Source organism: Lathyrus oleraceus, chromosome 1, assembly GCF_024323335.1.
Source record: "Lathyrus oleraceus cultivar Zhongwan6 chromosome 1, CAAS_Psat_ZW6_1.0, whole genome shotgun sequence".
Taxonomy (NCBI): Eukaryota; Viridiplantae; Streptophyta; class Magnoliopsida; order Fabales; family Fabaceae; genus Lathyrus; species Lathyrus oleraceus.
Window position 1 is genome coordinate 26,099,807 of NC_066579.1, and position 15,129 is coordinate 26,114,935.

A 15,129-nucleotide genomic window follows, 5' to 3' on the forward strand; every position below is an offset into this window, starting at 1 on the left:
CAGCTGCTTAGGATTGACCTGAGGTGTCTGCTTAGTCGCCCATGTTTGTTTCTTGATGGGGACATTATGCATACACACTTGTTTCTTAGGCCTACCTTGAGGGGTCTGGTTTGGGTAACCATGCAGCCTATAGCAGAATGGTTTTATGTGACCAAATCTACCACAGTAATGACATTTCCATCTCTTGAATTTCTTCTTCTGATGATTGTTCATTCTGGTTCCTCGATGTTGTGACTTTGGATGTGACTTCCCTTTGGGTTTCTGAACTTTAGCCTTTGGGCGTTTGCGTTCAACTGAGGATCTTTTCCCAAGGCCTAAACCAGATGTGGTTCCAGACTTCTGTCCTGTCTTCAGGATCTCCTCCAAGGTGTCAGATCCCTTATTCAACATTTTGATGGATTTGGTCATTTGGTCTAGCTTAGAGATCAGCGAAGAAATCTCACCCTTCAGACCCTCTATGACTTTCAGCTGCTCCAGTTTCTCAGCTTCTAGCTCTTTGATGAGTTTCTTATGCTTTTCTCCTTGGATGCAAACTTCTGCACTTTTAACACATAATTCTTTATATGAGACAGCAAGTTCATCCAAGGTGAGCTCATCTCCACTAGAGTTATCCTCAGAGGCACACACAATGGTCAGTGCAGTGACATGTTTGGCCGATTCTCCTTCAGATTCACTCTCAGTGTCTTCTTTTGACCAGGTGACAGATAGCCCTTTCCTTTGCCTCATGGGAAAGGTAGGGCAATCATCCTTAATATGACCATATCCTTCACATCCATGGCATTGGATTCCCTTGCCTTGGGTGACCTTTTCTTCAGAAGTTGATCTTTTATTTATGTCAGACGGGATGTTCTTGACATTAGGTCTACCCTGTTGATCAAATTTCTTTATGAGCTTGTTGAACTGTCTCCCAAGCATGGCTAAGGCTTCTGATATACTTTCCTTACCTCCAGTATATCCTGCTTCTGACTCCTCTTCAGCATTAGATACAAAGGCTATGCTTTTGTTCTTCTTCTCAACATACTCACCCAAGCCCATTTCAAAGGTTTGGAGGGAACCCATGAGTTCATCCACCTTCATGTTGCAGATGTCCTGCGCCTCCTCTATGGCTCTGACCTTCATAGCAAATCTCTTAGGCAAGGACCTGAGAATCTTTCTTACAAGTTTCTCTTCAGCCATTTTCTCACCTAGTCCACCAGAGGTGTTTGCAATTTCAAGAATATTCATGTGAAAGTCATGAATAGTCTCATCCTCTTTCATCCTCAGATTTTCAAACTTGGTGGTCAGCATCTGAAGTTTGGACATCTTCACCTTGGAAGTACCTTCATGAGTTACCTTGAGGGTATCCCAAACATCCTTAGCTAGTTCACAGTGGTGTACCAGTCTGAAGATGTTCTTGCTGATTCCATTGAACAATGCATTCAAGGCCTTGGAATTTCCAAGAGCTAATGCCTCTTGCTCCTTGTCCCACTCTTCTTCAGGAATCTGCACACTGACTCCATCTTCACCTGTCCTCATAGGATGTTCCCATCCTTTGTTGACAGCTCTCCAGACTTTGCTGTCTAGAGACCTTAAGAAGGATATCATACGAGGCTTCCAGTCATCATAATTAGAGCCATCCAACATGGGTGGTCTGTTTGAGTGTCCTAAATCCTTGTCCATGGTACTAGAAAGTAACTTCCCTAGATCTCACCCAGAAATTCACAGGCAGGGTGCCTGCTCTGATGCCAATTGAAATTCTAGTTATCAGACTTTGGATGTCACACTGGTTGTTATGACATCCAATTCTGCACTGACAGGGATTATGCAGAACTTAACAGTAAGTGCAGTAAATAACACAAGTAATTGTTCACCCAGTTCAGTCCAACATGACCTACGTCTGGGGGCTACCAAGCCAGGGAGGAAATCCACTATTAGTAGTATCAATTCAAAGCTAAACTCACCCGTTTACAACTTATCACTTAATCCCTACCCAATGCAATTTCAATCTTAACCTAAGATCAGAGTTCCTACTCACTCCCCCTCAATCACCTCAGTGATTACTATCTTTAAACAATATTAAAGACAAGTTGAAGTCACACTTCAAACAACTCTTGATTGTGCTTCACAGCTTTAATCAAGATACACAGCACTCACGCTTAAAAGCTTTGAGTGACACAACACTTACAACTCAATGAACACCCTATGCCAAAGCTATCATCTACTTGATAATGACTTGGCTTACAAGATACGTCTAATACAAGACTCACAAAAATACAGCAGTGAAGTATGATGGACACACTTAATCTTCACGCCTCAAAATCCCTGAAACTGAATGAAGGAACGCCTTCCTTTTATATTGCAGTATGCTGGGCTTTTGCACCTGTATTCTCCTGAATTTAAGGTCACACAAGTTTCCATAAATTCAATATTTAGGTTACTAACAAATAGGCTATTTGTTAGGTTCATTGAATGTAGATTGGTTGTTGGTTTCCTGGTTTTTCTCTAAGCTGTTGACTTCCTGAAGAATAGCCTGAGAAAAAGCTGAAACAGAAAACTGAACAACCTACAATATAGCATATGCTGTCAGGCATGAATGTCACGACATTCAGCTTGACATCAAGGTTCATATGCTGAGTCTGTTTTTCCAGAAAACAGACTGTACAATTTTGTTGACCTGTACATGATCAAAATGACCATACTACAGTGAAAGCTTACATTAATAAATGTCAAAGTGTCCAACTTAACATTTACACAATTGGCCTTAAGTTAGTTCTGTTATTCTTTTTGAAGAACAAACTAAGTTACATGCTGAAGTATAGCAGAACACCACTCTGTCTAATCTTCAGCAGCTGCTGTCAATGATGAAAGTCATAACATCCAGTTTAACTTTCAGTCAGTAGGCCTTATGCCAGGTCTGGTCTTTCCTTGATAACCAGACTGGAAATAAATACTAAGTTCTAACAGAACTCCTGCTGTCCTTAGTATTTGTTGACAGGTATGAATGTCACAGCATCCAGTTTGACATTCAATAAAACCTGTGTTAGCTAGTCCTGCAGTAACTACAATGTAGTCACATCTACATGTCATGACATCAGTCAAGACATTAGTAACCATCTAGTGTTTTACCATATAATGCAGCAAATTAAACACCTACAGGTATAATCTTGCATCAATTGAAATATGAACTTGAGCTTTTGAAGATATTTGAGCTGATTAGTTGCAAGTTTGCAATCACATCTGCTTAAACAAGTCATAAGTTGGATTCTGATGTTGAGGGTGATGATGTAAATGCTACAATTTTTAAATAGTTGGTAGGCTCATTGAGATATCTCTATAATACCATACCTACCATATGCTATGCAGTTGGAATGGTGAGTAGGTTTATGAACAAACTAAAATGGTCACACTCCCAAGCTACTATCAGGATACTGAGGTATGTTAAGGGGACTCTGACGTATAAAGTTATGTTCCCTTCTGCTGTTGAAACGGAGTCAGAGCTTATATGTTAATCAGACCCTGATTAGTGTGTAAACAGAGTTGACAGAAGAAGTACTTCTAGATATTTCTTCAAGTATATGGGAAGTCCTATTTCTTGGTGCTCCAAGAAGCAACCAGTAGTTGCATAGTCAACTTGTGAAGCTGAGTACATTGCAGGTGTTGTGCCTGTTTGTCAAGCTATATGGATTCTGAACTAGCAGTAGGATTTGAAGATCAAGATGATTAAGCTTGTGAAGTTGATGATTGACAACAAATTAGCTATAAGTCTTGCCAAGAATCCAGTGCTGCATGGAATAAGTAATCACATTGACACAAAGTTTCATTTTCTGAGGAACCAGATTCATAATGAAATTCTTGAAGTTGTACATTGTACTACTTAAAAGCAACTGACAGATGTTCTGACCAAAACTATCAAGACTAAACATTCTATCCACTTCAAGGATGCAATTGATGTTGTAGATTTTGAGTATTTGAATGTGGATTAAGGGATGATATTAGAGTATAATCCAAATTTAGATTTTATTGAATTTTAAATTAATTTGAATTTCATTTAGTTAAAACTGGTATATAAAACCAAAAGACTGTAATAGAATTATAACATATTTGTATAATCACTTTCAAGAAAAGTTAGTTAGAAACTTCTCTAACTTCTCTTTCTTCCATCTTCATCATTTTCTTCATCTTCTTTCTTCTAGTGCACCAACCTAAATAATGTGCACCAACATAAATAAATATAGTGGTAAGTGTTTAATGTACAAATATGTGGGTCAAAATAACTCATTATGCCATAATAATAATAATAATAATTAGAATAATTAGAATTACAACTAAAAAGTTAATAGTTATATTAATTAATAATTTAACATACATTAGACTTTGCTAGTATCGTTTCCCTCACATATCTTCCTTAGCCTTTTTTTAATCCACCCTGTACCTGAAGTCATTTTTTAATAATTTAAATAAATATAAAAAATGACTTAAAAGCAATAATATAAATTTTCATGGAAAAAAAAAACAAGTTGCTGGAAAATATAGTCTCAGCAAAGACTAGTGGTGTGTAAAAGTAACCATCCACAAAATCTGCTGGCTGACCCCCTTATATATAGATATATAGGTTTATGCATCAAAAGTTAGATCCTTACATGAACCATACTTAGAAATATCACACAAACACAACATAAAATGGAAGAAAAAACTTCAACAAAGATATTTATGGAACTTGATGAACCTGGTAAAAATAGAGATTCAGAAAACAAAACCTATGAACCCTCATCCCTTCATAATAATACTGTAAGTTTTCATATATTTTTTTGTAGGTGAATCATTAATGGTTCTAGAATTGTTTGATGAAATTTTTAGCTTATGAAAAGAATCATGGTTGTGGAGAAAATTTCACCTCAGCAATAATTTTCTTTACTCTTGCATGATGATCTTTTGACTTGCTTTGAAAAAATCATGCAGCCAGGATCTCCACTTTTATTAAGTTTGAGTCTTAATAACACAGCACAACTTCCCCATCAAATTCAAGGAAACCCTCAAATCCAAGTAAGTAATTAACCATATTAGTGAACTAATTAATTAAGAAGATTATGTTATTTTTAATTAATTTGAACACAATAATTTTATTTTATTTGTATGATATATGAGTAAATTTTGAGGTATTGATAATTGAATGGCTTAGATTGGAAAGCTTCGAGTAAAGCTTGAAGAAGAAAAGAAGGAGAATGAAAATTTAAAAGTTATGCTAAATCTGGTCAACGAACGATGCATTGTTCTTCAGAATCGATTACTTCTACATCGATTATCTTCATTGCCTCAAAACAATCACAACTTGCCGGTAAGTTTGACTTCAAATTTGTTTCACATTGCTAATTTACCATGTAAATACTTGAAAAAATTGTACTAAAAAATATGCTTCAAAGTTTCGAGCACATTTTATATCTACCTATAAAAAAATGTCATAAAATAAAGAGAAAAAAATCATAATTTTACTAAATTCTTTTTTAACTATTAATATATTTTAATTATCATAATTTTAAATAAAAAATTCAAAGTGATGCATATAGTATTAAATAGAGGTATATAAAATAAGATATGAAAACAAATATTTAGTTAAAAAGAAATACATATTTAAATGTAACATATATCTTAGAACAAAGGTAGTATATTTTTTTCTAAAATTTTAATAAAATATTTATATATTAATTATTAAGCTTAATTACAGTGTTGGTCCCTATTTTATCGAATTCACAAAATTGCTCTCTATATATTAAATTTAAGCAGTTTTGATTCCCCTATTTTAAATTAATCAATCTTGATCTTCCTCTAATACTTTTACATTTAAAGTTAATAAATTAACAATGTTTATATTTTTTAAATGATTAGTTAGTTGTGAAACAGGTATATAAACATATTATTGAACTTTATAGATAAAAGTATATGTTAAAAAATAAATATTTCATTGATTTTTCATGAAAAAACAAATGAGACTGAGACTAAAATTGTTTGAATATAAAATAAAGAGATCAAAACTGTTTGAATTTGAAATATGGACGCTAATTTTGTGAATTAGGTAAAATTGAGAACACAAACCGTAATTTAACCTATTCGACACATAATTATTTTATTTTTAATTATTTATAAATTAAAATTTTTATTTTTATTATTTTTAATTATTTTAATTTTATTTATATTATTAAATAAAATAAAAATATTACTAATTTATAAATATTAACGACTTATTTAATAATATGTATCTACAAATAAATAACAATAAATGATAAATGATGTCCTCAAATTGCAATCTTAGGTGAATTATTCTCAAGAATTTAAGTTAACATATATAAGATGAATTAATAACACATACAAGTTGAATTAATTTGATAAATCGAAATATTTATCATTTAATATGAAAACGATATTTTGTAGTGAAACTAGTCAACTCCTCTAAATTGTTTTTAATGCTTATAGTTAGAATCAATTAATTATATCAGATCTACCTACTAAGAGTTAAACAATAGTTGATGACTATAAAAGAATAAATCATGAATTATTTTTTAGTTTATGTATCTATAACATGACGTATATGCTCTATTGTTGTCGATCATCCATAGGTTGGATAAATATCCCATTTGAATAATTAAACTTTAATCTTCATGCACATGGTTAATTAAATAAACATGATTTAAACCTTGCACACTTTTCTTTATAATTAATCAGAAGGAAAATATACAAGATGAGAAGAAACCAGTGTTCTCTACTAGGCAGTTCTTGAATATTGATGAGCCTTCACCTTCAGATTGTGGCAAAAAAGAAGGAGTTACTTTAATGGAAAACAATGAGAATATTAAGATTGGAAGAAACTTTGCATATGAGTGCATTAATAATATTCATGAAGGTGAAATAATTAGCAAAAAAGAGGACCAAGCATTTGAGGCTGAATGCAGGAGAGCTAGAGTGTCGATAAGGGCACGATCAGATTTTTCTTTGGTAAGGAAAAGATGTATCTCATATTTAGGTTAACAAGTACAAAAATATATTAATAAGTTAGTGTTATTTATCATTGATGAATATTATTTAGTATTAATCTTGTAATTTTTAGATGGTGGATGGGTGTCAATGGAGAAAATATGGACAAAAGACAGCCAAGGGAAACCCTTGTCCTCGGGCCTATTATCGATGCAGCATGGGAACTTCATGCCCTGTTCGTAAGCAGGTATAAATTTATGCTTATTTGCAGATTCCTTCACAATTAGTGTCTTACTATAAAAAGAGTTAAGGCATTTCAAAATGAAACAAACAAACAAATGTCAAAACAACCCTAAATTAGATCTAACTTTAGGTCTATCTCTGAGATTTCTAAAGACCACAAATAGACTAACTAACTTTTAACTTCTAAGATAACACTATCTCCCACTAATCATCTAAAAAGTGTTATATTTAACTCAAAGATTCAAAATCACAAATAACAAATAAATAACAAATCGACTCAATATAGAGTGGGGAATTAAAATTATAAGTAACAAATAAATAACAAGCTGACTCAATAGAACCCTCACAAAGCAAACATGAGATACCCCATATTCACAATCACCCCCCCACTACTACGTAAAAGTCATTTCACAACGATTGAAAAAATGATATCACCACGTCTGATCAACCGTTGTGAGGTAGGGGGTGATTGTAAGTATGATATTTTTCAGCATGGTCGTGCAATCATTATTATATATTAGATAGTGTGTTATCTATCACAACAGTTACTTTAAACAACCATTGGAATATTCTTAATGCATAATATTTAACAACGGTTGTGCTAAACAATCGTTGTGATATATACACTAAATTTATTATAAATTATGTGTAATGTTTATTTCGTCAATCCTCACTAAACCTATAACATTATAATTTGATCTAAAACACTATAATATGACAAATTAAGTTATATTAGAAGAACAAGTTACAATGTTCAATGCTAGACAAGAATACTTCATACCATTATCTGCATTTTGCTCTTTAACGGTTAGATTTTATTTCAATGCTCCTAGTTCTTCAACTTCTCCTTCCTTCACCTCTAGTTCATTTTACAAAATATTATTTACTTTGCAAACAAAATTAGAGGTGGAGAAAGGGGTGGTTGAAGAACTAGAAGCATTAAACCAAGTCCTAATTGTTAAAGAGCTAAATGCAGACAATGAACTGAATATTTCTTGTCTAGCGTTGAACGGTGTAAGTTATTTTCTAATATAACTTTATATATCACATTGTAATTTTCTAATGCAATCCGAAAAGTTATATATATTCGGTAAGGGATTAGAAAAACACTCAAACCACATAAGATATAATAAACTCATCTTCTAAACAAACATTAACAACAATATTCATAAATAACAAACCTTAAACAACATACAATATAAAACAAACAACTCTTATTAACAACAACAAAATCATCAACAGCATAGTATAAACTACATACAACATACAACTTCTATTACTAATAAAAACAACATATTAACTCATAAAATATCTTAGAAACATACTCGTTCCAAAATGGCATCCACAATGAAAGGAGGATGAAGCATAAGTAAGATTTGCAAACTTGTATTAAATTTGAATGGATGTTATTTTGGATCTTTCACACAAGTTTTCAATACTCACAGCTTCATCCTTATTCGTTTTTTTCATTCACCTTCCCTTCCTATAAGTCAAAATCAGCAGAAAGTTCATTCTTCTTAAGTTATACACGTCATATTATCCTACAAATATTATGAAATAAGCTATTAAAACGTAAATAATGATACATAAACAACATAGTTCACTTCTTAGGTTATACATTCACTCATATTAAGTTAACTTCTAAAAAAAATTGAAACATAAACTATTGTGAAGAAGAACCTGTGACGTGGTCATTTTCTAAGATTTGATGCAACAAAGGTAATCCTTCGAAGAAGAGGAGTCCGTTGTATAAGTTTGAGGATTCAATTTTTGCATGTTTGTGAAGAAAGATTGTCGAAACATTAATGGAGGTTAGGATATATGAGAGAGAGATGCTAGGGTTTTGTTTTGAGAGAGACGGCTATTATACATGCCATAACGATTGGATTAAAAACTTAATCCAAAGATGTGCAATAGAAGAGGAGGCTCAATAAACAATAATAATGAAATGAAATCTTAAGAGACAAGAAAAAAAAACCGTATAAGGGTTTTCCCCTTAATGTATTAGAGAGATGCAACTTCACACCAAATACTTGAAAGAAGTAGTCAGTTGTGCTCCTCCTATCAGACTTTTCTCCACACCAATCAGCATCTGAGTAGCAAGTGATCTTTGCATCTTTTCCGTCTGACTTTTATGGAAAAAGAATTCCACAGTTGAATGTTTATTTTATGTATTTCATAATTGTCCTTACAACCTTCATATGTGATACTCTATGATCATCCATATATCTACTCACTAGACAAACTGAGAAACATATATCAGGCCTACTGTTTCACACATATCTCAACGAGCCTAATATTTTTTTGAACAAAGTTTAATCAACCTTGTCCTCATCTCCATTCTTCTCAAACTACAAATTTACTTTAATCGGAAAGGCTACAGGGTTTGAATTAAGCATTTTGAACCTTTTTAGAACATCTTTGACATACTTCATTTGATGTAGCACCATGCCTTTCTCAGTCCTTTGAAATTACATTCCTATGAAATAGGATAGGTTTTCCCATGTCTAACATTTCAAATTCTTTCGTCATCAACTTCTTGAAGTTCAACAAGTTGTTAATGTTATTACCAGTTACTAGCAAGTTATCAACATACAAGTATATGAGTGTCATGTCTTGTGCCATGGCCTGCACATAAACACCATATTCAGACTTGCACTTGGTGAATCCTATTCCCTCTAGATATGAGTTAATTTTCTTGTTTCATGCCCTAGGTGCCTGTTTGAGGTCGTATAGGGCTTTGTGAAGCCTATATACTTTCCTTTCCTATCCTTGTATCACAAAACTAGGTTATTGAGTGACATGGAATGTTTCATCTAAAGGTCTATTTAGGAATGTTGATTTAACATCAAGATGAAATGTTGATCAACATTTATTGCATGCCAAGGCAATTGCTAATCTGACACTCTCCATTTTGGCCACTAGAACATACACTTCAGAGTAGTCAAGGCATGTTCTTTGTAGGAAACCTTTTACTACCAAACTGGTCTTATGCCTAGCAACAAAACAATCAGGATTTTGTTTAAGTTTATACACCCACTTGACCTCAATGGTCATGGCGTTGGCTGGTAATTTTACTAGTTCCCAAGTATTATTCCTTTCAATAGCATCTAACTCTTCAATCATTGCAGCTTTCCGTTCTTTGTCCTTTAACTATTCCTTGTGATTTATGGTCTCTACATCTTCTAGTAGTGCAAAGTGAACCAAATCTCTATCTATTGTAACTTCATTATCACCAATAACTTCACAATCATGAAGTCTTCCTGGAGAAGGTCTAGTTCTTTGAGGCCTTTGTGTTATAATCTCCATATTATTATGATTATCATGATATGCAATGATCCTACCATTGATTGGATTAAATAACCTATAATGTCTAGTTTTTTGATATCCAACCAATATAGTAGGCTCACTTTTGTCATATAACTTCTTTCTCCTAGCATAAAGAACATGTTTGTAGAAAGTGGAGCCAAACATCTTTAGGTAGTTCACAGATGGTTTCTTTCCACTCCACACTTTCTCTGGAACTTTATTCTTCACTCTTCTAGTTGGGAACATGTTTAACACATATGCGGCAAGGGTGGCTACTTCACCCCATCGAGAGTTAGGCAACCTCTTTTGCATCAGTATAACCTAGCCATATCCAATATGTTTATGTTCATTATTTTAGATATACCATTATGTTGAAGGGTATATAGAGCTATAACTTCATCATAAATGTCATTCTTTGCACAAAACTCCTCAAATAGCTTTGATGTGTATTCTCCTCCTCCATCAGTTCTAAGTATCTTGAAATGCTTCTCAATTTGATTTTAAAGTAGGATTTTGAATCTCTTAAAGATTTCAAATACTTCATCTTGGTGTTTATTCATGTAAGTCCATAGCTTTCTACTATATTCATCAACAAAGGAGACAAAGTATATATTTCCACTAATGGTGTGTTCCTCAAAAGGACTATATACATCTGAGTGAACCACTTCTAATATGCAGGATGACCTCATTGGCATGTGAGTTTTGAAAGCCTTTCTAGATTTCTTTCCTACCAAGATACATTCACGTAGGTTTTCAGGAATATCAAAATTTGGTATACCAATCAGCATCTCTTGTGTAACAAGTTTATTGAGGGATCTAAAGTTTAAATGATCACACCTCAGATGTCGCAACTAACTTTGCTTGTTTTCTACCATTGCTTGAAACATTGGACTTCTGAAGAACTGATCATAGTCTTAAAAGCCCTGTTCTTGGAAAGAGGAGATTTTAAAACCAATTTTCTATTAACATTAATCAGTTCAAAGGCCTCATTCTTCTGCTTCCAAGGAACTACTATCAGCCAACCTGACCTTGCTTTTCCTCGAAACATCATAGTCGTCCAGCCAAGCCTTATGACTAGTCATGTGGTTTGCGTAACCTATGTCAAAAAACCAGGTTTTGGAGTCCATGTGATCATCTGAAATTGCAGCCATGAACACCATAGTTTCATAATCAGCTGACTCCTCATGAGAAATATTAGCCCATTCACTTTCTTTATCCTTTGCAGCTCCTTTTCCTTTCTTATACCGACAATTATTGACCAAGTGTCCCCATTTCTCACAATTGTAACACTGCATACTCTTCTTGTCGACCTTTGCCTTATGATTTGAAGCACCTCCTCCTCTCTTGAAGGATTCAAATAACTTCTCATCATTCTTGATCTTTTGAGAGTTAGGCCAAGAGCCCTTCTTGCCATTGCTTTTGTTGAATTTGCCTTTAATCTTATTGGAACCACCATGTTTCTTCCACGCTTGAGCTTGCAAGGCCTGTATTGATTCTTGAACACCTCTTCTCTCGACTATCCATAGTTCATGAGCCTCCAAGGAGCCAACCAAATATTCAAACTTCAACGTGTCTAGGATGCTTGCTTCTTGTATGGCCGCAATTACATGTTCAAAATGAGAAGTGAGAGATCATATCACCTTTTCAACCATCACCTTGTCCGTTATAGTTTCACCACAACCCTTTATCAGATGAACAAGATTCCGAACCTTGGCCACGTAGCCTGCAACCTTCTCATCTTCACCCATCTGCAGTAGTTCATATTGTCATCTAAATGCCTGCAACTCGACACCCTTAACCTTCTCAGCTCCTTTATAATACTTGACAAGAATATCTCATGCTTACTTCGTTGATTCAGCATGAGAAAATTTGATCAGAGTTTATTCCATCAACTTCCAATTCGATGCAAAAGGAGGCTTTGCAATCCTTTTTCTTTGAATATTTATGTGTCGTTTGTTGAGTTTCAATACCATGTGCTACAAGTTCCACTACACCATGAAGAACCATATCAAGAGTTTCTTGGAAGCCAAACAATGACTTCATTTGTTTATGCCATATGTTCCAATTCTTGCCATCAAGAATTGGAAGAGAGTTGGGAATTCCACTGCTACTATTCATAGTTGTAGCAAACGCAAATTAAAAACACTAAAAACATGGTCGCCTATACGCAAGAATCAAAGAGCTCTTGATACCAGTTTGTTAGTGCAATCACATGTGCTCTTTGATCTTAGAGAAGAAAAGTGATTTATGAGATTGAGAGATTGGTTAAATATTAAAGAGCATTACTTATGATATAAGTAACAAGTGATTTATTACAATAATTTGCATAGCAAGTAACCAATTACTAACAAACTTATCTAACTAACTTCCATTAGAAACTATTAGATTATATCACTAACACCGATAATTCTTAAATCTAAAAAGTTTAGGCTCCACAAATAATTACAATATCTGAGGAGTAAGGGACAATGGTCAAATACATCTCGTGGGTTGTCCACCAACTTTCCACCCTCCACTTATGTTCCCATCTTGACAAAGGAATACAAGCAAGGCCACTCATCACACAACCATTTAGTTTTTTTTTTTATATATAAGTAAATGATTGAATATAAGTGAGTATTAGGGGTACTCAACCTATATATAAAAGAAAGCAATGCAAAGAAAAATTACAGAGATTGCAAGAATACAAGCAATTGGATCCATTAGCCAATCCTTTCAAATACATCTCAACTCCCCCTTAATCCTAGATCCAAACCATTCTCGAGACGATATTTTAGCCAAAGCAACAATCACGATAACTCTTTTGTGTCCACCCTTAAAAAGAGTTTTGTTCCTAACAAGTCAAATAGACTAAACCGCAACCAATCAAAAAAGACAATAGAGGTTCTTAATAAACTTTGGTCTAAACAGACCAAGGAAACCTGCTAAATGATCACAAACAAACAAAGTCGAAAAGAACAATAGGACCAAGACTAACCCCATTTCCCCATAAACACCTCTGATGCTCTTCAAGCAGCAAATTTAAATCTAGTCAATGACCATTCTAAGTATGAACTATGAAAACATAATGTAAACTCTTCAACCACTTAAACAAACTATTTAATTATTAATTTATGTTATAAATGTGAATAAAGTATATGACCTGAATAATGCATACTCAAAAAGACGCATACACTGCTTGTTCGAGGAAAAAATTTAAAATAAAAAGTTATGTTCCAATAAAATTGTTATAATAAAAGGACATTAATATAATTTTTGCAATCTTTTTCTTAATAAGCTTTTTTCAGTCTTCTTAAGTGATGATGTATCCTAATGAGACATCATAGTATTTTCAATGCATGAAAAAGGGATGAATGTTTTATTTTTAGGTTTTGAAAATTATTTTTTGATATTTGAGACTTGCACTTCCACATTTGAAAGATTGAACCGGTATCTAGTTTCTAAAGCTCTAAGAATGCAGAAATTTTCACAAAAAAGAATTGCAGAAATTAATTAACTTTCCTTATTATATTCTCGAATATTCTAACACTTATTAACAAACATTTTTAAAACAAAAATATTTAAATAATTGTTTTCCATTTAAACTGAAATGATCTTCCACACTTGAACTTTTTTTAGAAACTCACTTATTTAAATTCTCAACAAAAACATTTATTGATGATAACAATGAAAAATATATAGTTGATTATGGATGATATTTTATGGCATTTTCATTGTAATTAACAGGTGCAAAGGTGTTTCAAAGATGAAACTGTTTTCATCACAACCTATGAAGGAAACCACAATCATCAACTTCCACCATCAGCAAAACCAATTGCAAACCTAACATCATCAGCACTCAACACATTCCTTTCCAACTCAACCACAAATTTACAATATGGAAACAATATATCCAGCACATTCCTCTTCTCTTCACCATTATCTCCACCAAACTCAAATGCTATAGCTACTTTCTCTCCATCTCCAACATGTCCTACAATAACACTTGATTTTACACTCCCTCCAAGTAACTATTTGCAGTTCAAAAACCATAAACAATCATCATTGTTTCCTTTTCCATTTCAAGGTTATAATAATTACCCTCAATCATTTGAGGTGTTCCCAAGTATGATAGATGCCGAGAGAAAACTTGCTTTGGTTGATGTTGTGAGTGAAGCTATAGAGAAAGATCCTTCTCTCAAGGCAACATTGTTTGCTGCCATGTCATCATTCACAAATGGTGATCCTTTAAATATTAATAACCACAGCCAACCTAGTAAGAGTGGTTAGGGCTCTAGCCTCACACTACTCATTATATATATATATATATATATATATATATATTATATATATATATATATATATATATATATATATATATATATATATATATATTATATATATATATATATATATATATATATATATATATATATATATATATAAATGTTTCTTGCTTGTCTATTAGTGGAGGAGTTGAATATATTGTATATAGAAACATGGATGTATATTAATATAAGTAAGTTTTGTGAGAAGTTTACATTGTTTTTCTCCAAGGAAAAACATTATTCATAGCGATACAATATATTATCAAAGTATTTGGTTCTTGGTCATGTAATTATTATATTATATGCCTCATATGTAATTATTATA

General features: G+C 33.1%; 1 protein-coding gene across 1 annotated transcript; it reads left to right on the forward strand.

Moving 5' to 3' along the window:
• Positions 1–4,515: 4,515 nt before the first annotated feature.
• On the forward strand, positions 4,516–14,766 carry LOC127115373 (probable WRKY transcription factor 47). The gene is made up of 6 exons (XM_051046937.1): positions 4,516–4,767; positions 4,939–5,022; positions 5,159–5,314; positions 6,697–6,966; positions 7,079–7,192; positions 14,224–14,766. Exons 1-6 carry the CDS (start codon positions 4,660–4,662, stop codon positions 14,764–14,766), a joined length of 1,275 nt encoding a protein of 424 aa, XP_050902894.1. The 5' UTR covers positions 4,516–4,659.
• Positions 14,767–15,129: the final 363 nt, after the last annotated feature.

Excerpts from the sequence above, each read along its gene's own strand:
- LOC127115373 (XM_051046937.1), top strand. The coding sequence starts at position 4,660 with ATGGAAGAAAAAACTTCAACAAAGATATTTATGGAACTTGATGAACCT. Across the intron at positions 5,315-6,696 it reads AAAACAATCACAACTTGCCG|AAGGAAAATATACAAGATGA; the intron begins GTAAGTTTGACT and ends ATAATTAATCAG. Across the intron at positions 7,193-14,223 it reads CATGCCCTGTTCGTAAGCAG|GTGCAAAGGTGTTTCAAAGA; the intron begins GTATAAATTTAT and ends TGTAATTAACAG.